This window comes from Marmota flaviventris, chromosome 16, assembly GCF_047511675.1.
Source record: "Marmota flaviventris isolate mMarFla1 chromosome 16, mMarFla1.hap1, whole genome shotgun sequence".
NCBI lineage: Eukaryota > Metazoa > Chordata > Mammalia > Rodentia > Sciuridae > Marmota > Marmota flaviventris.
In genome coordinates, this window is record NC_092513.1 from 961,450 (window position 1) to 984,267 (window position 22,818).

General features: G+C 49.2%; 1 protein-coding gene across 1 annotated transcript; it reads right to left on the minus strand.

Annotated features, from left to right (window-relative positions):
• Positions 1 to 5,197: 5,197 nt before the first annotated feature.
• Positions 5,198 to 22,000, minus strand: Sall3 (spalt like transcription factor 3). Its single transcript, XM_027935358.2, has 3 exons — positions 21,919 to 22,000; positions 6,944 to 10,392; positions 5,198 to 5,629 (listed from the first exon to the last, which is right to left on the minus strand). The coding sequence occupies exons 1-3, from the start codon at positions 21,998 to 22,000 to the stop codon at positions 5,198 to 5,200; spliced, it is 3,963 nt and encodes a 1,320-aa protein (XP_027791159.1).
• Positions 22,001 to 22,818: the final 818 nt, after the last annotated feature.

Below are 22,818 nucleotides of genomic sequence, written 5' to 3' on the forward strand. Positions count from 1 at the left end.
CCAAATGGGAAAAATGCAGAAACGTTCTGCGTCTTACCTGATGGCAAAAGATCTGCCAGTTCTCAACACTGTGGTGACTTTTGTCTCTTGGATATCTTTATCCCCACTTGAGCAAGGCTATCGGCATTAAAAGTCAGATTCCTTTAAGTCAAGCTAGAAAGAGCACAAGTGGAATCAGTGAGCACTGGAAAGGCCACGAACGAGAAGTGAAGCCATGACTCACGCTTCTCCCTAAGAACCCTCATTTATAGATCATTCTAGAATTCAGGAATGTGTGTGGGTGACAGGATTCCTACGTTCACAAATAATCACATTTGGAACTACTGGAATTAAACGTTTATTTCCACATTTAATCATATACAGCAATTAACTCCATAGGAACAGGTTCTCCATCTCTCACTCCACAGGCACGCCCTGTGAGCCGTCCAGTTCCCTCCTTGGTGACAAACACAGACACCGGCACCAGTGACCTCTTCTTCCTGTCGCACCAAGGTCCTCATTTCCCACCAGTTTGCTCCCGTGCCCACTGACTGCCCAGGGAGGCCCAGGGGGCAAGTCGGAGGCGCTGGCCTGCAGTGCAAGCTGAGACACCGCAGAGCAGCAGGCCAGGAGCGCGGGCTGTAGGCCAGCACCGTGACACCCGGAACGCTGAGGCTAACAAGCCACAGAAGCAACGACCGTCACTGTAGCCGGGCACTCTGAAGATGGTCACGATCCTGACCAGAAGCTGGGTGTGTGCGTGTATGCGAGGCAATGAAAAAAATCACACCATTTTCTAATGAAAATTTCTAATTCATTCTAATAAAAATGCAGCAAGCATAATGTTCACAGAGCTCGGTTTTATTCTACCTTAAGTGCAACGGCACTTGAAAAAATCAGTAAAGTCCAATTTTTTAAAAATCAAAGAACACATTTTTCATGGTCCCAAAATGATTCCATGTAGTTTATAGAGCAGTTTTCATAATAGACTTTTCATTTTATGAAATAATATTCTTAGGTAACCATATTTTCTCTCTATATATAAATACTGCCGTTATTCTGTCTAGAGTATTTTTTAGGGAAAAAGGTGTACAATAGTGTAGTTATTTTTTAGAAACAGGAATTTTTGAAGTGGAAAAGACTTGAGAATCCTCAAACTCTGCCACCTTGTTAGGTAGGGAAGCAGCGTGGGATGGTGCCGTCACCCCAGTGCCCTGCCAGGTATCTGCGGAGCATGGCCATGGAGCAACACAGGGAGGCCAGGTCCACCCGCGCTGCCCACCTAGCATGAAACACTGGGAAACACCTCTACTGAGATTTTGTTTTAAAGTCTACCATTTGTAAAGAATGTTAAGAATATGCTATATTTCCCTTTTAAGTGAAAAGTGAAAGAATGTTTTCCTGCTATCAGTAGGTTGTCCTGTGGATCACTGCTAACACTGCCGATCATGAGCAAACTGACCCTCCGACACACCCTCCTCTCTAGGAAGCTCTGGGCTGGGAGGCCTTCCAGAGGACCAATGGATGCTCGTGGGGATCTGAGGGCCAGGATGAGCAGGCCAGCACAGGCTCCACAGGAAGGGCTGGACGCAGGCTCCAGGTCAGGGTGTGTGATGGGGACAGGCCGGAGAAGGGTCATGGTGCAAGCATCAGCTCTGCTCTGTGTGCCAGGATGCGTGTGATGAGCTGGGGTGGCTGGCTGCAGACACACACGCAACCCAGTGATAAAGCAATGCCCGACGTCTGCCGCAGCTTTGTGAAACAGATGGGCACGGCCACGTGCAGAGGGCAGGCGGAGCACGCTTGCCTCCAGGCTCCCGTGGCGGGAGCTCCACGGTCCAGAGTCTACATGCAGTAGCTGATCAGCCCTTTGACGCTGCTGTTGACCTCATTTTAGAAGTCTCTGTAGTGAACTTAGGAATATAGATAATTTTTATGGTTTGTTGCCATTTATGATTATTTGAGAAGAGTTGAAGTGACTAGAGTTGGCATTGGAAACGGGTCCCCAGTTGTGCTAAACCCACACACCTCTGACTTACATCTGAGGATATTTTTAAATACAAGAAGTAAACCCCCTTTCTCCTGCATTTTACTGTATTTTAATTATTCTAAACGGCTATAGAATCTTTGCTATTTCCTTATTTTAAAAATTTAGTTACTATCTGATTTAGTTAGTTTACGTTGATAATTTCTAGTCCTGCATTGAAAATCAACATGGGTTAATTTCTAAGGCTTATTAAGTCTGCCAAAGATGGGTCTGGGTCAGCTAACTCAGCAGTTGGTACTGTTTTCATTCCTAAGAGAACCACCCAGCACACCCCAGGCAGAAAGTACTGTGGCTTCCAGCTATGAGTTGTCATTTATTAAAAAAAAAAAAATTTTTAAAGAAAAAATGGATCACATCGCATAAAACCCAGGATCTATTAGATTATTTAAAGCTGTGAGTCTGACTGACTATTATCTGTGAGAACAAAGCTTACTTTAAAATAAAGGACTTGGAGCGAGATGACGTAGGGCCCGGCCAGAGGACTCCGGGCTGCGGCCGCCCCAGGCGCTGCCCCCCCTGCTCACACACCTCCTGTAATGTGCTCTGAGGGGCACCTGCTGGGTCAGGCGACCTGCGGCTGGTGTTTCACAAGTGCTGTGGCAGGAGGCCATTCCAGTGCAGTCGCCTGTGGGCAGTGCCGAGACCTAACAGGTCGTCCCATTTCTGCTACATCTTCTTCCACGGTAGCTTTGAACAAAGATCCAGTTAGGAGAACACACTTTTATTTTGGAAAATGAAACAAAATCTAAACCAGTCAAAACACGCTTAGATATTACTTTCATCTAAGCCATCAACCCTTGCTGACTTTCCTCTTGGAAACACCAGGGAAACACCGCGAGCGATCGTCACCTCAAACACCACTTTTTCATGAGAAGAATCAAGGAACGCAATTCAGAAATAATGTGACATCCTGCATTTTATTCAGTTCCATATGACAAAAATAGTAACCTAGACTAAGACATCCATTTCAATCAGGAGATGTTCAAGCCACAAGATTTAATCATAAAAAATATCAGATCTAGGTCATTGTCCCAGCTGGCCCCAGGAGGCCTTGGCCCTGCACGGTGCTGCAATATAAAAATAGGGTCTCTGCACCAGCTAGGGTCAGCCCGCCAGGGCGCAGGGGTCAGGCTATGGCTCCCTGACAAGCCATTCACGCTTACATTTCTCTTTTCTTAAGATATATACACATCTTTTTGGGGGGAAGGATACGGACATGGTACCGAATCGACTGGAAGGACACATGAACTCAACCCTCGACTGCAGAAGCAGCCGTACCAAGCCTTCCCCACGCCCAGACACGCCACACCTCGCCCTGTGGAAAGTGGTCCTAGAGTCCAACGTTCCCTTCCAGACACAGGGACAGCTAATGGGCCTGTGTGCAGCACAGTGCCGGGTGACAGCGGAGAAGCCGTCCGTCTTCCCGGGTGCCTTCTGCTGCGTGATGGCATCAGGCTTTTCTATTTTCCCTGTTCAACTGAGAAGACTCACTGTCTGGTTGGTTCCTCGGGGGCAGACAATTCCTTGCACCGTTCCCCAGCCACCCTCAGACCTCCTGAGCACTCCTGTCCTCGGAAGTCATTGTGTCAGGTCCCAGCATGCATGCAACACACAAAAATGAGGTAGTCACACAACACGGGCGCTTGGGCTAGAACCGCCACCCTCTCTCACTAGGCGCAGCCCAGATGGTGACCAGCTTCAGGCTGCATCCTGAGTCTACAGAGGAACTCAGAGAATGAACAAATCAGGAGCTCAGAAAATCTCAGTCCTGCTTGCCAACACTGCCAGAGACTTGCCATCTCTTGATCACCCTATGCGATAGCCAGTGCCACCAGGCAGTCAAGGAACCAGAGAGGGGACAGAGGCTCACAGCAGAGCCACACGGCGCAATGCTCTCCCGCTTATCTCCTGGGCGGATGCCACAGGCCTAAGACTAACTCGCCAGCTTCTTTAGGGTGGTCACAGCTCTGACGAGGGCTTGGCAGAGAAGTGAAATGAACCTGGTGGATGTAGGAAACGGCAGGCCTGGGTTACTGAGGTGTGCACAGGTCTTGGTGAGGTCCTGCTTACGAGCACAGGTTTCTCACGCTGCTTGACCTTGAGACAAAATGAGAAACCACAGCAACTGTTTTCATTTTTCCTAAACTGTAGAACTATTTATAAAATACTTTACATATTTTTAAATTTTCAAATTATAGACAAACCTCCCTAATACAAAATACTAAAAGTGCAATTGTATAAATTAAGAGTTTGCAACCACATTATACAAACATTACCTTTTTATTGTACAGCTTTGATAACGTAAAATATTTACTCACAACTATTTATAATGTTGTGAATAATAATTTATGGTGATGTTTGTCTGTAAATTGTTCCCCGATCAATCACTGGGCTACAGACCACACTAGAGAACAACTGTCCACATAGCAGCTACAAACATTTTAAATTAAAAAAACAAAAAAGGTGGGGGGGCTTGTTACCAACAGGTACTTGCACACAAAAAGCATGCTATCTTTCCCAAGAGAACGCCACAAGTTTGCCTGCATTGAAATAATCCACTTATTTATAGTAAAACAAATTTTGCTTAAAAAAAAAAATCACACAGCCAGATGTATTCTGCAGTACAAAAGCTTCATTTAAGGTTGGGGCTATTTTATTGTCTGTTACCCGCATAATCTTAACATTATAAATACTACGGACAAAGATACTGTCATCATACACGGCATTGGGAATACAGAACCACCTCTGCAAGACAAAGAGCTCCTAAAACAGTTCAAGTTTCTATTAATTCGAACAAAACCATCGCCTGGGGTTCACTGGAATAATGCAGGGGACCCCATTCTCCCTTCCAGGGTTATTAGGTTTCAAGAGAAACAAGTGGATATGGTCTGAGCTCTTTCTGTTTCTAAGGTGGTTTTCCAAGCACTTCTGTTTTTCAACTGAAATTCAGAAATTTATTCAAAAGGTTGCAGAGTTCTTAAGAACAGTCGAACCCACTGCGGAGGGAGGACTATGCAGCGCTTACCAGACCACCTTCTGGCAGCCACATGGGCAAAGTACGTTCTGCCACTGGCATGACTTAATGAGGACCTGGGCAAGAAGGGTCCGAAGACTGATGCTCACACTGCAGAACGCGGGCGTGGAAGGACAGCTGGCCATCGATGCCCTCAGCTAGTTTATACCAATTTCCTTGTTGTCCTCAATGAACCTTGTGAACGGGCGGCTGGCGCCCGTCTCAGAGCTGGCTTTGTCCAAACTGACGCTGGGTGGGCTGCTGCCAGTGCGTGCTTTGTCCATGCCACCGGTCATGGTGCCCAAAGGTGGAAGGGCACCTCCACCTAGACTTACGGGGAGCTGGGGGATACCTCCGTTCTGGATGACAGAAATCTCGTTGTTCTTCATGGCCAGCCCGTTTGTGATGGCTGCAGCATACTGGTTCCAAAAGCTGGGGTCCACATTCATTGCTCGGGCTGCCAGGTCCTTCTGGAACATTTCAGAGAACTTCAGGGCATCGCCACCGAGCAGGGCCATGGGGTTTTCCACTGACAGGCGGCGGCCACGCCTCGCAGGAGCGTTGTTCCACATGTGGGTCCCCATGTGTACCTGCGTGGGACACGGAGAGACAAGCACAGTGAGCACGTCCAGGGTGGCGAGCAGGTGTGTCCTGCCTCCACTGCTCCACACGATGCCCGTCCCACACATCAGCCAGGGACGGCAAAGCAGGCCAGCTTTCCTGACCACCTTACAGGGGCTTACAAGTATCAGGTTGCAGTGAGAAAACAGAACCACAGCATGACGGACGTGTTCTTTAGTTAACAAACCCAACAGACATCTCTCCCCCAACGTGAACCCACAGGCCACAGAGAGCGTTCCAGAGCTGTAAGATAAAAGGTCTCAGCCACCGCTACTCAAACCACCTTGTACTTGAACCCTTCCTTTGTGCCTCTCTCCTCTCGAACAGGAGGCATGGATTCTAAAACCTCCTAGCGCCATCGGTTCTGGGTGGCTTTTGCCTGTCAACGCTTGCCCAGTGTAGAGGCCACACCTGCTGACCTCTGTCTCTGAGGAGGCTCCCAGACCCAGTCTCTGTAGACACACCTTACAAGTGGAAGCCTGAGCTGAGATGGCACAGAGTTGGGCCTGGGAACCGGCAGCCATGGTCCACAGCCGTCTCTCGAAGGAGATGCATGTGACTGTAGGTTTGTTTTTTTTTTTTTTTTTGGGGGGGGCACTGGGGATTGAGCCCAGGGGCACTTTACTGAGCTGTATCTCCAGCACTGTTTCCTTTTCATTTTGAGACAGGTCTCACTAAGTTGCCCAGGATGGCCTGGAACTTGTGATCCTCCTGCCTTATCCTCATGAGTTGCTGGGGTTAAAAGGATGTGCCCCCCACACCTGGCTACTGCAGTCTTCAGTAGGGACACACAATGGCCCTCACATGCTGGAAGCCTTCTCACCCAGCACCCCTCCCACAGGCCCTTGCAGTCACAGGGACACAGACCCTTCTACAAGTTGCACAGCAAATCTCATCTGTTTTATCCCTAAGATATGCAAGAGCTTAAAATTCAAGTTTATTTTGTTATCAAATCCAAAAGTGCCTTGAGCCCTGGCCCTGCCCTCTGGGTTGCGAAGCGCACACCATCCTCCTAAGCCCCAGAGCAGGCTGAGCCTCAGAGGCAGGTGCACAGGCCGCTGGACGGACCCAGACTCCTGTTGGTCCCAGAGTAGCTAGCAGGATGTGCACCTGTGAGTGCATGTGGACACACACACGCGCGCACCACACCCACACAGCCCTGGCACCGCATCCCCAGGGCCAAGGCAAGGAGAATCTCTGCCATCACTCCAGGGTAGGTGGTGCAGGGAGCTGCCCCCAGTTCCCTCATGGTCCTGCGAGCCTCTAGCCTGTGGCCCTCTTACCTTGAGGTTGCCCTTGGTGGTGAAGGCCCTGCCGCAGATGGTGCAGCCAAAGGGCTTCTCCCCAGTGTGGGTGCGCTCGTGGATCTGCAGGGCGCTGGCCGAGGAGAAGGTCTTCCCGCATGACTGGCAGTTGTGCTGCTTAGGTGTCCGGCGTGGTGGGGGTGCCAGCATGGGCGCCAGGCCTGGGCTCATCACTGTCTGTGGCCCAGTGGGGACCTGGACCCCAGCGGGCAGCGGCGGGCCCTCGCCCAGGGTGATGGCTTTGCTGTGACCGTTCACTTCCATTTTGATCATGGTGGGCGCAGGGCTGGAGGCCAGGCGAGGAGAGCTGTGGCTGGGACCTAGAGCAAAGTCGGGGTCAAATGCCTGAGAAGGCAGCCCTCTCAATTCGTGTGTCAGTAAGTGCTGTTTTAAATTACCCATGGTGGAACAGCCCCGCCTGCAGACGGTGCAGACAAAGGGCCGTTCCTTGGTATGGCTGCGGTGGTGGATTTCCAACGCGCTCTTGCAAGCAAAGGGCTTGCCACAGACACCACACACAGTGCTTGTACAAGTGCTTGCACACTTACCCCGCTCCCTGTTCAGGAACAGCAGGCTGAAGGGAGCCTCCTCCTTGATGACCGGCCGACTGGGGTGGCCGGCAGTCAGGTCTAGTGCGCCTCCATTTCCTGGGCCGGGGGGTGGGCTGTCTGGCCTCTCGGTCTTTAGCGGGATCTCCTGTGGGTCCTCCTGGTGGCTGAGGCCCGGGGACTTGGAACGGAAGCTCTCCCCGTTGCTATGGGTGGGTGACAGTGCCTGGGAGGAGGAGGACTCGGACAGAGCAGGGCTGCCTGCACTGCGGCTCTCCAGGTCGCCCACAGCGGAGGACGAGTCGTTGCTCAGGCGGTCACTCTCCCCAGACCCGTTTTCCACAGACTTCAAGCCAGGGAGCTGTGGACAGTTCATGACAGAGTCCATCATCTTCATCTGGTTCTCCAAGGCAGCAATGCTGGAGATGACGGAGGGTGGCGAGGGAGGGCAGGACCCCGCGTAGGTCAGGAGCGGCTTAGAGTCGCTGGCTGAGTCCTTCAGCTCCGCGTCTTCCTCCATGGAGTTCTCATCGATGTCATCGTCATAGCTGCTCAGGGTCTCCACGTTCTTCTCCTCAAAGGGCAGCTCCGCGTCCACGGCATCCTGGAAGCCCTCTGGCAGTGGCGTGTTGGGGATCTGCCCTCCCATGTGCATGCGGATGTGCTGCTGGAGCACCACTGCGTTCGTGAACTTCTTCTGACAGATGGGGCAGGAGTGCTGCACCCGCAGGGGTGGCTTCGCCCGGTGCACCCCAAAGTGAGTCTTGAGGTTGCCCTTGGTGGTGAAGGCCCGCCCGCAGATCTTGCACTTGAAGGGCCGCTCCCCCGTGTGCGTCCTGTAGTGCATCTTCAGGGCACTCTGGCAGCTCAGCACGCGGTGGCAGATGACACACTGATTTGGGTCTGTCATCTTCTTATCAATGTTCTCCACCAACTGCTGCAGTTTCGAGGTTTCTGACGTTTGCATAGAGTCGAGCAGTCCCCCAAAGGGAAACTGGGCCTTGAACTGGTCAGAGACTGCTGGAAGAGCAGGACTGCTGAGGCTCGTGGAGGTGCTGTCTGTGACTGCCGTGGCCGCTGAGGTGGGCACTGCACCAACCTGCCCACCAACGGGGGTGTCCCCTGTCCTCGCATTTGTGCACGGCAGGTTGACAGGCTCAGTTTTAGTCAGAGAAGAGCCACTGAGGAGTGGCTGTGGGGATTCAGACGTCACTGGGATGCTGGACTCTGCATTGTTGAGGCCAGGGGACAAGGAGGTGCACTCGCTGGATGCGGGAGAGGGCCTCTGAGGGGAGCGGCTGACGGGGGTGACGCTGGGGGAATCGGTGTAGCTATGAGCACTGGGGACTGTGGGGGGCAGCTGCAGCCCCACTGATGTGGGCACCGTGGGCAGCACTGGCTTGCTATCCAGCCAGGTGGTTACTGGCTTCTCTGGGGGTAGTGACATGCCATAGGGAATCCCCGAGCAAGTGGGCACATTGTCGAGGTACTCTGGAACTGGATAGGGGTTCATCTGGATGTGGGGGTACTTCTCCTTATGCCTCTGGAAGTGCACCTTCAGGTTGCCTTTGGTGGAGAAGCGGTTCCCGCAGATGTTGCACTTGAAGGGCCGCTCGCCAGTGTGAGAGCGCAGGTGTATCTGCAGTGCACTGTCGCTGCCAAAGACCTTGGCACAGAACCTGCACTTGTGCTTGAAGAAGGGGTCCTCAGCGCTAGCCTTGGGCTCGAACACCGATACATTTGGGGGCTTGCCCTTGCGGTGCTTCATGAGGGCGGACAGTGGGTCCAGGGCGTTGGCGGTGGCGGCAATGCTGACCAGCGGGTTGGGGAAGATGACGCTGCTGGAGGAGGTCTGAGGTAGCAGAGGGTTTGGCAGGCTGGAGGCCGAGCTGAGGAGGGGCCCCGGGCCCAGGGCCGGGGGCGTGGATGCATTCTGCGGCTGTGTCATGCTGCCCGCTGTGCTGGGCACCGTGGACCCCAGGGCAGGGGCTGTGCTTGGGGCTGCAGACACCACGGACTCCATGGGCCCAGTACCACCTGGAGTGCTGGCACCTGACGCTGGCTGTGACAGGTGCTGGGGGCCCTCGAAGGCAGGTGGGGCTGCCTGGCCAGAGCCTGCAGGGACAGGGGCCGGCCCAGCAGAGAGTTGTAGGGCCGGGTGCGGGGCCAGGCCCTGGAGCTGGCCAGAGGTCTGGGCGGGAGGGCCAGGGGTGGTGGGGTTCAGTGGCGGCCTCGCGGGCTGGCGGCTCATCAGGGCCACCTGGCTGCGGATCTGCTCAATGAGCTGCAGCTGGTGGATCTGCTGCTGCTGCAGAGCCACGAGCTGCTCCAAGATCATGGGGATGGCGACCGCGCCCACGCTGCCTCCGGCTGTGCCAGCTGCGCGTGCGCCCTGCGAGAACTGAGCCACAGCCACCTTGGTGCTCAGCAGAGTCTCCAGCGTCACGTTGGTGCTGGGCATGCTGAAGGCAGCAGGGGACCCTGGGGGCAGCGCTGGGGGCACAGCGGGTGTGCCTGGGCCCTGCAGGCCCTTGTCCCCAGGTGTCTCCACGTCCATGGGCTCGTCCTCCGGCTCCAGGGCCTTCACCTCGCCGCCCTCACCGCCCTCCGCGGGGGTGGCCTCCTCGGTGGCCTCGCTCTCCGTGTGGTCGCTGGGCGAGCTGGCGGGAGAAGGCTCTGGGAACTCTTCAGAGGGTGGCGCCGGCTCATCCTCACTCACGATGAGCACCGGCGGGTTCTTGGTGCAGCTCTTCTGGTGCTGCAGGAAGTCTGTCCACTTGAAGAACTCCGCGCAGCAGGTCTGGCACACACTGGCCTCCTCGCCGCCGCTCCGGCTCTCAGTCCCGCTGTCCACGTCGTCGGCGCCTTCCCCGGGGACGCCTAGGAAACCGAGAGATTACATCAGCGGGCTCGCCGGACAGCCCTCCATTTCAAAATTTTGCAGACAAGTAAAATCAATATTTTTTATTTTGTACAAATTACCCCACTTCAACATTTCTGACGGCCCAGCGTGTGTGTTCTATGACTCTTTCTAGCTAGCTAATCATTTTCTTAGCACAATCCATCAAATTATGAGGCGCTATCAATTGTGGATACTGCTTCTTAATGAAATTCCATAGAAGCCATTGATTTCCAATATTTTCATACAATCCGCAGCTACCCTGTCTGTTGGGTACAAAGCCAGCTTTCGATGGGCTCATTAGGATTCCCCTTTACCATCGTGCTTCCTCATTTCCAGCAAAATTAGAGATGCCTTTGCCAGTTCACTTAAGGCTGCTAGACTCATCCCCAACCTTTCCAGCACATCAGCCGGACGGCGGAGCCAGGCATTCTGGTGCGGTGGCCCTGTGTGGATTTATTATCTTTATACAGGGCTGAGACGCACAGACTCTCTGTGATTCTATACAACCTTTTGAATCAATAGGCATTTATTTCATGTAGGAAACGTCACCTAAATACTTTCATTTGTAAATGCAACAAAGAAAATATAAGCATTTCTTACGTATCTGCTCAGAAAACCAGTCTCCCCTGGCTCAAGAGCTGGAGCGGCCCGGCCACTGGCATCTTCTGTCCCTGGTACTTCCCTTACAGAAGGGGCACATTTCTATACTTTAGGATTTGCCAAATGAATATCAATATAGGCTAGCCCTAAAATGAATCATGTTTAATACAATTAATTGGCTGTCAGATGCAATATTTCTTGGCAAAATGAACTAAAATTACATGTTATTGTGATTAGCCAATAGAGTTTAGCCATTTGTTAACAAACTAGAAATTATGTATTTAAAGTTCATTTACGTTGACATGTTCAACATGAGAATGCTGTAGTCAGACACACTTTTTGTACCTATTTTCATCTATTCTCATAGAAAGACTTAGCAAATTATATGCTTGTGCGGTGGTGGAAAGCCCTCTAATTGGTTACACATGTTTAATTACTGTTGTAGGCAGCTACTTCCTCTGTCTCCCCTTACCCTCTTGTGCCGAATAACAACCGTATTTAATGAACAACTCTAATTCACACCTGATCAAATAAAGGCCTTTCAGGACTGAGGGAATCGACACACTCCCGCTCTGGCTGCTGCCTCTGGGTGTCTCAGTGGGTAGTGATGCCCAGGCACTGCAGGGTTCTGTGTGGCAGCCTGGGCATCACCGATTCCTAGCTGCTTTTTGTCAACTTGGAGTGACGGCTGCAAATCAGCTCTTTGTTCAAGATGCACAGTTGACTGTGAGAACAAAACACCCTCATGTCTGTCCCCGGAAATAATTCACAGTTCTAACATCATATGGGTATTTGCTAAAACCTCTCTAAATAATTTCCTTTAGGTTTTTGGACAAATAATTCAGCACTGAGTTCAGCAGAAAGATATGATTTTCAAAAAACAATATGCTATAAGAAAACATTGTTCCTCTCCTGAAAAAAAAAAAAAAAGGAAAAATATATTTTGAGGTTGGTCTGCTGCTCCACGAGGCCATTATTTCCAGGTAATTTATACATGCCTTTAAAAAATTATTAACAGCATTCAATTAGCATTTTCTTAACTGGCTAAGCCATTTGAAGGGGAAGAGAAGTTAGAGCCGGCAGCTCATAAAGCCTGCTGGACTTCTAAACTGAACGCGCAGCGCGGAAGACCGGGCTGCAGCAAGGAGCCTCATTACAGGCTAGGAAGGAATGTAATAGGTATCTGTAATGAGGCTCCGCGAGTCAGGCTGCAGATAGCGCAGCAACCCAATCAACACCCACAGTATTCAACTTGGCTCAATGTACACGCAGAACTCTTTGTAAGCCTGCTAAGGTTACGAGCAGGGCAAAAACTAGGATCTTCAAGTGAATAATTTCTTAATGAGTGATAAGAAATGAGGACCACTTCAAATTCTAGTGATGATTTTAAACATTTTCACAAAGTGCCAAGGATTTCTGCCTTGAAATCTGTTTTTAGTTAATTGTGGAAATGTTCTTCTTCAGACCCCATATTGAAAAATTAATTGCTGAAACAAACATTTTAAAAGTTCATCTGCATTAAGCAAATACATATCTAGAAGTAACTAAACAAGGGCTAGACTTTTAAAAAGTGGTTTTCCAATATTTTAAAGTTATCATATAAAAAGTATTAACATTTTTAAAAAGGAAAATCCCAACAAATTAAAAAGTGCTAATTCCTTGAAATAGTTTCTGCAAGTAGCACCTTAGAGAAAAAATGTATAACTTGTATGATGTACAAAAACATTTACATGGTATGTAAATTTAAATTTTACAAAATTAAACTACATGTTAAAATAATGTTCTCTTTCTGTGGCATACATATTAGGGGCAGTTTACTGAGAAAAAGCTTAAGAATTAGGTTGACTTCTGGATCATTTAATGTGAGTTCAGTGTGGAAAGAATTAATCTACACCACTAAAGCATCTCTCTATAAATGAACATGTCCCACATTTTCTTGGTAACCAACTATAGCATATAACACAGAGAAACACTTAGTTTTGCTGTTCTCAAAAGTCTAGACTCAAATAAATCTCTATCTACCTTATAGATTTGCATTTTTATATTCACATTAGCTTTTTTATGTGTTAAATATTTTGGGGGTTCACTTCCAAAAGCACAGGAGTTTGGAAGTGTTTCTGCAGGTGATCTCATCTTCTCCCCCATTGGCAGGGTGGTAAATTACAACTGCTTCTCAGTTGCTTCAGCGGCACAGAACAGTTAAGCACTTTCTGTCAAGTAACAAGTCATTTTGTTTCATGTGATTTTAAGTGACAGTCACCTCAACGCAATGAAGATATTCTTGTCAAAGTAAAATAATCTTCAAATCTTACATTCCTTCAAAATCGAAGAAGAAACTTGTGAAACGGCATTCTGACCATGTGTGTGTCCCTGTTAACAGCTCTTGACTTAAGGAGCCCAAGGAAGGTGGGAAGCTGGTCGACAGCAAATCTTCCTGAGAAATGTGACTTCTGACTAAAAGATGCCGGGAAAACAACAATTGGGAGGGAGAAGAGTTTTGATACAATTCAGATTTCTTATTTTGGGCAAATAAATTAGAATCACCACTTGGATTTCTGCTGGGGTTTGTATAGAGTACTAGTAGCAGGATTATCTCGACTCTTCTTCCTTCCAGCCTAAGCTACAATTGTGTGATCCAAGTGTGGAGTGAGCAGCATTCCGTGAAAGTGCAGAGAAGCAGGAAAGTCCTAAGATAGTCCTGAATACAAATAAAAACGAGTCCTTCACACATGGGGTTGAAATCTTGTTTGCATATTTTAAGAATCGTTATTAAACAACAACAAGCACTTCAATCGATTGGCAGGAAATACTCAAAATGAGTTCGTTTTCCTACGGACAGAGCTCTTTAGAAGCAGTCAGACATTTTACAGATGTGCAGAGCACAAGTGTTGACCTGTGGTACATTCTGAAAAGAGAGAGAAATAAGTTTTATAACTTGCTTCCATGGCTTTTCTCATTATAATGTATATTATAATATGTGCTAATCTGGTTTCTTTCTTTATTTTTAAATGTATATGTGTATGATATATATGTGCTAACCTGGTATTCTTTCTTTATTTTTAAATGCATCCCATAAAAAGAAAACCCAGATGGGAGGACTCTTAATGCAGTTTACAATTTATTTTATCATGGAACTGCTAAAGCCCTTTAATCCTACATCATTAAAGCCAATATTATGTTGGATTCAAATGTATTTAACCATCTTTTAATTAAACTTACATTTTGAACTAGCTGCTATTCTCTAAAAATAGAAGTTATTACATCCATTAGTTAATATGGCTTGAAACTTTTATTTCAAGGTAGAGCCTTGCCAGGGAGGGACTCTACAGTAGGACCACAGTGAGGAGTTTGGGAAACTCATCTCCAATACAATTTTCATTTTCTTTCTCTCCTTCTGTAAGGGGGGATTTAAAAATAGTCATTGTAAACATCATTAGTGTCAAAGCAATTTATTTTTTGCCTACTGATTGTTCGACAACTAAGAGATTTGAAACCATAAATAGGGAGAGGATTAAGCCGGCATTTTATGGTATGTAAGGGTTATATTAGAAAGGCAAGAAAAATGCCGACCAGTTCCTGAGTATTTCTCCCAGCCAAGACTCTTTCTTTCTTGGCAGATGGAACAGCTGGTCAAGGTTACTCTGAGGATGGCTGGTGGAAGGGCTGGGGACAAGAGTGGCACCACCTGTGCTGCCCAGGCTGAGCACGCAGTCACTCTGGCTTGGTTTACAGTGTGCCAGCAGATGCTATTTATACTTAACACCTTCAGGGTTTCTAACTCCGTCACCATCCGTGTGTTCTTGGGTGATCAGCAGCTTCTTCCTTGTGTGGGGGGAGCCAGCCTTTCAAAGAAAACCTTGAACAAAAGGGCAGCTTGGAAGGCAGTGGTTTTAAAGTACACATGTTCTTTTACACACTGAAGACGCAGAGAGAATGCTCAACAAAACAGAGGCTGTGCCCCTGCTGAGGAAGGAGCCCCACCCAGTCCGGGGTCTGACTCCTGGTCTGTGGAAGAATACTCAGGCTTCTCGTTTCTGCAGTCCCCGAAGAGCACACCGAAGACAGGCAGAGGGTTAGGTTAAGCCATGGTGATAAAGCCACAAGTGGAAAACACTGTTGTGGTATGTAGGAATATCTGAGCATGTGGTGGGTTTTTTTTTTTTTTTTTTTTTAAATTTCTAACTACACTTCTTAGCAAGGGTTTTGCAGAATCTCTTTTCAGGAGTACAGTTCCTTGTAAATAAGCCACTAAGTACAAAGCAGTAGTAAAATAGGGGTTTCACAATTTTGTTTTTTTACCTTTTCTCTGCTACACTTTTGCTACATATTTTAAATTTACTACAGTTAGCAAAGAGAGAAGCAAAGCTTGTTTAGTCCAGGAGAAGGCATGGGAAATTCTTCACTTCAATTAGCAACTTGAAAATGCCACGTGGATCCTCAGGAAAGGAAACCACACTTTCTCCTTGGCCTTTCCAGCTCTTAAAAATCTAGCAAGCATTTTTAAAGTTTTCCTAAATTGTTAGAAGACACTTATTTTCTTGCAAATTAATTCTTTTTAACTCCTTATGATAGCTTTGAATCCCATAAAGAAAGATGAATTATCACATACTGAGCCCAAGCTGTGACACAGGAGGAGACAAATAGAGACCCCCACTGTGTTTAACAATGTAGAAGAAATTCCAGGCGCAATAGAAAAATTTTCTGTCCTTTTTCCCCAGACCTCGAAGCATGTGCTCACGGAGGTGAACGGTGGAGGGCACTCTTGCTATGCTCAACACGCACTGACCCGAACACTCCCTCACTCAGTGGCCCACGTCTCAAATTTGTTAAGTCATGACCACCTGTGGCACAGGCTCCAGACATCTTCTGTGAAAAACCTTTGCAGTTTTGGTCTACGTGGGGAAGCACGAGGGACAGAAGCAGATCCCTCCTGGCTGGGGCGGCGGGACCAGCACAGCTGGGCTTCACTCTCACTGCTGCCTGACATTGCCTTCTGGTGTTTGCCACAGGTCAGGGCTGCACAGTGGTCCTCTCCTTCAGCAATGTTGCCGTAATCACACTTATAGAGCTTGCACACACCACCATCTGCGCCCAGCAGAAACACCTGAACTACCATGGCCCATGTGAACAATCATAATCACAATCTGGTGAGGGAGTGAAAGCAAGATTTTGCCGAGTCACTTGTGATTGAGGTGAAAAGGTTTAAATATGTGAAACTGAGCATCTGTTCCATGATATGCCTCCTTGAAAGTGCCCACATGATACCCACACACTGGCCATTTTGAAATTCACTGTGCACAGAAATAAATAAACAGCAAAAAACAGTTAGGTGTGAACCTCTGCATCTAAACGGCCCTAGAGGGCACCAGCTTTGCAGTGTCCAGGAAAAAGGCTGCAATTGGGTGTAACCATTAGGCTGCCTGCACCTGGAGTCAGGTGAGGAAGCTGCTTCCATCATTGATCACCACTGTTTCATGTCCGTATGGAGAAGTTTGCACATAGGCAGAAAGTCATGCTCAAAAGCCCTGCCCTGTGGTTGGAGCCAGTGACTGTGCCTACATACAAAGCACACAATAGAATTATCAAATAGCTCAGCTAAGGCCACTCTCAAGAAGAGGACCAGGCACGCTGAGGATCAAGGAAGACAAAGTGCTGCGGCACCTGCAGGGTTAATTAAACAGTTCAAGACGCAACAGCTACACAAAAGAAAGCCAGTTTCTCTTCTTCCAAGAACTATAAACACTTGTGCTGGACTAGATGACATTTGATAAGCTGTGCTGCACGGAAGGAGCTCTCGGGATCTCTAGTTAACACTCAGTTCCAGTGTTCACACGTAACAGAACAGTGGTGAGCCCTGCTGCCAAGGTCAACAGCACAGATGCACTAATTGCATTATGAGCTTGACATCTAGTGGCCACCCCTGGCAGGGCAGAGCAGGCAAGGGCCGAGTCGGCAAGGCCTGCTGAAGCACTCTTCACTGCCCACCTTCAAGGAGAGCCCCAGGGGCTGCCAGCTCTCCGCAACCACCTTTCCACAGGCGGCACACAAAAGGCTCTGTACGGCTCACCGCGTGGCCGCTACACTCACAGAGAATGCAAAGGGGACAGGATCCCCGACAGCCGCAGAACTAATCTGGGACTGACTGAGAAAGGCCGGCCCACAGAGGGATGTTTAGACCCACAATGGCATCAGAGGCCCCTCTGCAGACATTGCTTCAGCCCCCAAAACGCTTCCCTTTAATTAAGAAGCAAATCAATCTTAATGTCCAACACAGACATTCCATGTTTTTTTGTCAAAATTAATATTTTACACTTTTTGTAACATGCCTTGCCTTATTTGTTTGCCTGGTAATCACATAGTTAACTGCACTTGAAATTATAAGAGAAAAAAATTAAGGGTTTTTTTTGTTTACTTAAAGTAATTATCAAAACATTTTTCACATGGGTTTTACTTAAGCTTAATTTTATATGAAATATGTAGCAAGTTAACATATGCAGTAATTACAGAGCGGCCCCACAGCAGCAGAATTAGCTTACATCTTCAGGAAACCAAGATATGTTGGTCTTATTCTGGCAACGAGTCAAGAAATCATGTAGAAAAAGTCAATAAAACAGCAAAAAAATCAAACAACACCCCTGTTATCACAGTATTCAGAAATTATGTTTCTTAAAACTATCTTGCAGCATTAAGAGATGGTGAATAACCTCAGCAGCAGTTAAAAAGGGGTTTTAATTCACTTAAGTAAAAGCCTATGCCCATGCTTACCTCTAAGGATGCTGACTTCCCTCTGATGGCCAGGCTACAGAGTGGAAAGCATGGCTGTGCCTGTCCTGCACCCCAGAACAGCACGTTCTCAAGTCTACCTGGACAGGAGCACAGGGCTCCTCAGAGACTGCAGCAGGAGGTGAAATCTGACCCACTCTGCCTGCTGTCCCCACCCCTTGTATACAGAAACAATACAATAATAACAATCAGCTTGCTAAGTCATTCCTGCCGCCATTCCACACCTTTTCCTTTTTCTGGCACACAACATATCTATACCAGATTATGCATATGCTGTGGAAATTCACACGGCATCGTGTGCAAGAATGGCCTGACCCTGTCCCATAACCTCTCTCTGTAACACAGAATTCACTGGCATCCTTTCTGTTGATCACTGGAATATTCATTTAAAAATATGTTCAGTTTTAAAAGTGTTATTTAAAAAAGAAATGTTTGGAAGTTCCTTTCCTCCTTCCCTTGGTTACTTTCCACCTTTCATGTTTCAAATAAAAACAAGTGGCTTCAGTATTGTCCCCTTTGGTATGCTGAATTGTAAATGTGTGTGTGTGTGTGTGTGTGTGTGTGTGTGTGTGTGTGTGTGTTGGGGATGAAGACAGACCCCACAACTACAGATGAAAGAAAAGGACCTCTTCACCCATCACGGTGGCCTTCCTTCCCTGAATTTAACCACACTCTGCGAATTCCACTCCACTGGTAAATTCTTAGGTCCTACACTCACCACATTTGAAAGGATTTTTAAAGATAGCCATTTTCTGTAGGTTGGCAGAAAACAGATACTTGGAAGCGTTAAGTGCCAACAGACAAAATGCAGGATGGAAAACTTCAAACTGTTATGTTCTTTTGTTCTTCCTTAAATACTTTCTGGGGGCAGTAATATGCATCTTTCTTAAATTGCATTTTATGGGACACAGAATAGCAATATTACACCTTTAAAGTTCTTAGTGGGAGTTAAGTGCTGCACTGTCACTGAAGTTTTAATGAGTCTTTCTTAGAACAAAAATCTTCAGCTGGTTCAAAGGATGTCATTATTGGTGGAGTGGATTTAACTGAACCCCCCAATGCACCACATTTATTTCTAAACTAAGAATGAATAAATTAGCAAAACAAGAGAATTTAAAAGACAGTTTCTGTTGGGAATGTAAATCTCAACAACTGCAAAATAGGTTTTAATAAAAAAATAACTTTAGACCTTTCCATGAATCATCTTTACTTTTTCTCTTTCTAGATCCATCATCATTTCATTCCTTCAGGGACACAGAACCAAAACTATGTTTGCATAGTGATTTTTCATTGCTTGGTTAAAAAACAAATTCTGAAACGTAAGTCACAAAAAATATTTTTTATTGTAAGTTAATGTGATTATGCATTTTTGCCCCCCATTATACTAAAAAATCTTGCATATTGCATTTGATCTGCATGGCATTATCAAGAGGCTTCAATGTTACTGCACGGTAGATGGACCTATTGCTTTAATTAATATGTCATGCCTAAAGTGATACAAAGGAATTATTTACTTTGCTTCTAAAACACTGTGACTTAGCTCACTTATAACTTCATGTACAACATGTTTATTTTCACTGCATTTAACAAAATTAAAATTCTGAGATCTGATTCATATTGGAGTGATTTGGTTTGTACAACCATTTATCTCTTAAAAAGCCCTTTACTTAGTTATCTTAGAGTAACACTCATGAGTATTCCCTGACTTCACGGGCAAGAGTATCTTTTATGCTTCATGAACAATCTGCTTCAGAACAATTAAGTCAGAAAGAACTTGCTGTAATAGTTTGCCTGAACTACCCTTCAAACAGGCAGAGAAGCTGCTGCTTTACTGCAGCTCACCCAGACAGGCTATTTTTGGCCTATTGCAAAATATGATCAGGAACTGTGGCAACTCGGAGATCAGAACCCGGAGAGCTTGGAAAACACAGGCCCGGCAAAATCTCCAGTCCTGCTATGGTGGAAAATCTGGATGTGGCAAACCTCTAAATAAATTCAAGCCCAGCAAGGAGAATTCAAAATAGAAATTGTAAATAATTGCTTCATCCGAGGTTTTCAACGGCGAGCAGGCTGTAGATCCTCCAACATGTTTACACTATTAAGTTCACCATGCTCACATTTCTGAAGTGAAATTAAAAATGAACAGCGGTGCCTTGCCTGTTAATTGTTAAATACAAGAGGTTTTAGTCTATTAATTAAAATATGCTTTAATAAAAGGAGACATTGCACATTTTGATAACGACCCTACAAAGCTGAGAAGTATTTACATTGTTGCATTTTGGGGCGGCTGTGAAAGCCGATTTTAAGCCATTCAGGAGCCACAATAATAAAGCTTTAAAATTCCTCACTGGGATGCAATGTAGTTCTTTTGAAGGAAAGACTGTCTTTCTCATTCGGCAGAAATAAATCCATTCATTTGATCATGTAGTCATTGAGGGCAATACAAAACAAACCAAGTGTGAGAAATTCTATGTGAAGAAGTAAACAAAACAAAAAAATCCATTTCCATGACAAAAAGATTCTTTGTCCTTAATCTACCCAACATATGCAAGCGTTTCTTTTTAGCATATCGCCTGTTCCCATCTCGGCTGACTTGGATGCAGATACAGCTCCCTCACCTCCACAGCAACAAAAAGACCTCAGAGTCTTAAGTTTTATTCAATCCACTTCTTCCCTGGCCTGTTTCGGGCGTTTTCTCACTTTCTCCTTCCGACGTGGATATATGCCTGCTTTGTCAAACTTTGCACCATGTGTGATAAACTCTCAAACTCCTTCAATATTTTTTCGCAGATGGTCTAATTCTCACAGTAAAAAAAAAAAAAAAGATTATTATCTGCCTCCGAACAACTTAAATAGATGCATCATAAGAGTGGGACAGCCATTTTTTTAAAAAAATGAACAAATTATTTCACACCGCGGTGGCTGAGGGATCAGGGGTCGCCGCGGCCGCACCTCCGCGGTCCTCCTGCCCGACGCCCCGGGAACCCCGCAGTGTGCGCCGGAGCCCGAGGCCGGGTTTTTAACGCGGTGAAGCGGATTCGGGGTGCCTGAAACTTTGTGGTGCCAAAGTTCAGCTACAGTAAATTCGAATCTTCTCCTGCCTCTGACTTCCGCGGCGCCCGCCCTTCACTTTTGGATGTTTTGAGGAGGAAGTTCTAACCAGCGAAATAACTGAAAAGGTGCCTGCAGCACCCGATTTCGGTGCATCCATAAAAGCCACGAAAAGGCCTGAGGAAAAACTTGAAACCCACCAAAACGTGCTGGGGTCGTACCGCTTGCAAGGACCAGCCCCAAACTCCACAACTGTGCTCACCCCCAGCTTAATTCCCAAGTCGGCCATTAAGGAAAGGCCAAGAGACATTTACTTTCTACTCGCTTCCGAACGGGATCATTGGATTTGTCAACGCGCTGGGACATCGCGGGTTTCGAGGCCCGAGGTCACCCAAGGAGGCCTGTCGGCGGTACTGGGAGCGCAGCCTGGGATCAGGGAGGTCGCGCGGGCCCCTGGCCGTCCCCGGGCGCGCACCACCCGGGCACCCGGACGCGCGGCGCCGAACAAAGCTGGCCTGGCGGCGGCCTCCCCAGCCCGCGTCCAGCGGTAGGTCGGCCCAGTTGCGTTCTCCTGCCCAGGGGTCTGCCCCGAACGAGGCCAGGGTCTGGGTGTATTCTGGAGGCGCTGTGGCCGCCAAGGCCGGCTCCACAGTCCAGCACAGAGAGACCGGTGGCGGGGTGGGGGTGGGGGGCGGGCAGCGCCGAGGCAGCGACACTGACCCCTCCCGCGCCCGCCAGGCGAACCGGCCTCCGTCTCCAGTCGCGCTGGCTCCCAGCTGTCCCCCAGCCGGCCAGGCCACGACGCCCTCCGCGCGCAGGTCCCCAACTCCGAGGAACCGAGCCAAGTTTACTTGGCCCACAACTCTTTTCGCGGCCGCGCGCGTTCCGGTGGGGACCAGATCCCCTCGGCCCACCTGGCCCAGGGACCAGGAGCAGCTCGGACACTTGCTCGCGGGAACGGGGGAACTTTCTCCCACTCCGAGACGCGCGCAGCCGCTCCCGCCATTCACACTTCCCAGCCCGGTGGACGTCCCGGATTCCCCGGCCACCCTGAGGTCCCCGGCCCTCACCGTGCTCAGGAGCCCCGTCCGGCGGCGGCAGCTCCTCGTCCGACTTGAGGTGTTGGGGCTTGGCCTGCTTGCGCCGAGACATGCTGCTAGCGGCGCTCGGGCTCCGCGCGGGGCAGCGGCATCAGCGGGGAGGCCGGCGGGGACGGTGCGGGGCGGGCGCGGGGCGGCCGGGTGGGCGCGGGGCGCGGGGCGCGGGGCGGCGGCGGCGGCGGCTGCGCGGGCCGCGCATGGGGCTGAGCAATTAGGCTGGTGAATAATGCATGGCCATTAGCGGAGGGCCGCGCCGATTGGCCGGCCTCCAGCGGACTCCGGCGGCCTATGCAAATGAGGCCGCGCTCGCAATTAGCGGTCGCGCGGGCGAGGAGGGGCCGCGGCGCCTCCGGACCTGGGCGCGCGCTGCCCGGCACCGCTCACATCGCGGGCTCTGCTGCCCGCGCTCTGGCGCCGCGCTCCTCAGCCGCCCCAGGTGCGGCTCCGGCGGGCCCCGGTGCGGCTCGGGCCGCGGCGGCCGCCCCTCGGCAGGGCGCAAGCAGCAAACTTTGGAGGCGTCCGCGCGGCGCCGTCTCCGCCGGCGTGCCGGGCTCGCCCCTTTATAGAGTGTCTGCGCCGTCGCCCGCGCACCGCGCCGCGCCCCCCCGCCGCCGCCGCCGCCGGGCGGCCCCTCCCGGAGCGAGCGGCCGCGGGCAGGGCTCCGGCCCGGCGCCTTTGTCTCGCCGGGTCGCTCGGGCGCCGCGCCGCCTGCGCTCCGGGCGCTCCAAGCTAGCCGCCGCCTTCTTTCCTCCGCGGCGGGTCGCGGCACCACTCGGCACGCCGGGCCCGCTCCGGCTCAGGTGCCCCCTCGCTCCGGACCTTCTCTCCTGGCTCGTGTCCCCTCCACAGGCTCCCTCGGCGGCCGGCCAG

Bases quoted from the DNA above. Each gene is read 5' to 3' on its own strand.
- Sall3 (XM_027935358.2), bottom strand. From the start codon at position 22,000: ATGTCTCGGCGCAAGCAGGCCAAGCCCCAACACCTCAAGTCGGACGAG. The intron at 10,393-21,918 runs GTGAGGGCCGGG...TCGGTTTCCTAG, and splicing joins GGACGGGGCTCCTGAGCACG to GCGTCCCCGGGGAAGGCGCC. The intron at 5,630-6,943 runs GTAAGAGGGCCA...TGTCCCACGCAG, and splicing joins CCACCAAGGGCAACCTCAAG to GTACACATGGGGACCCACAT.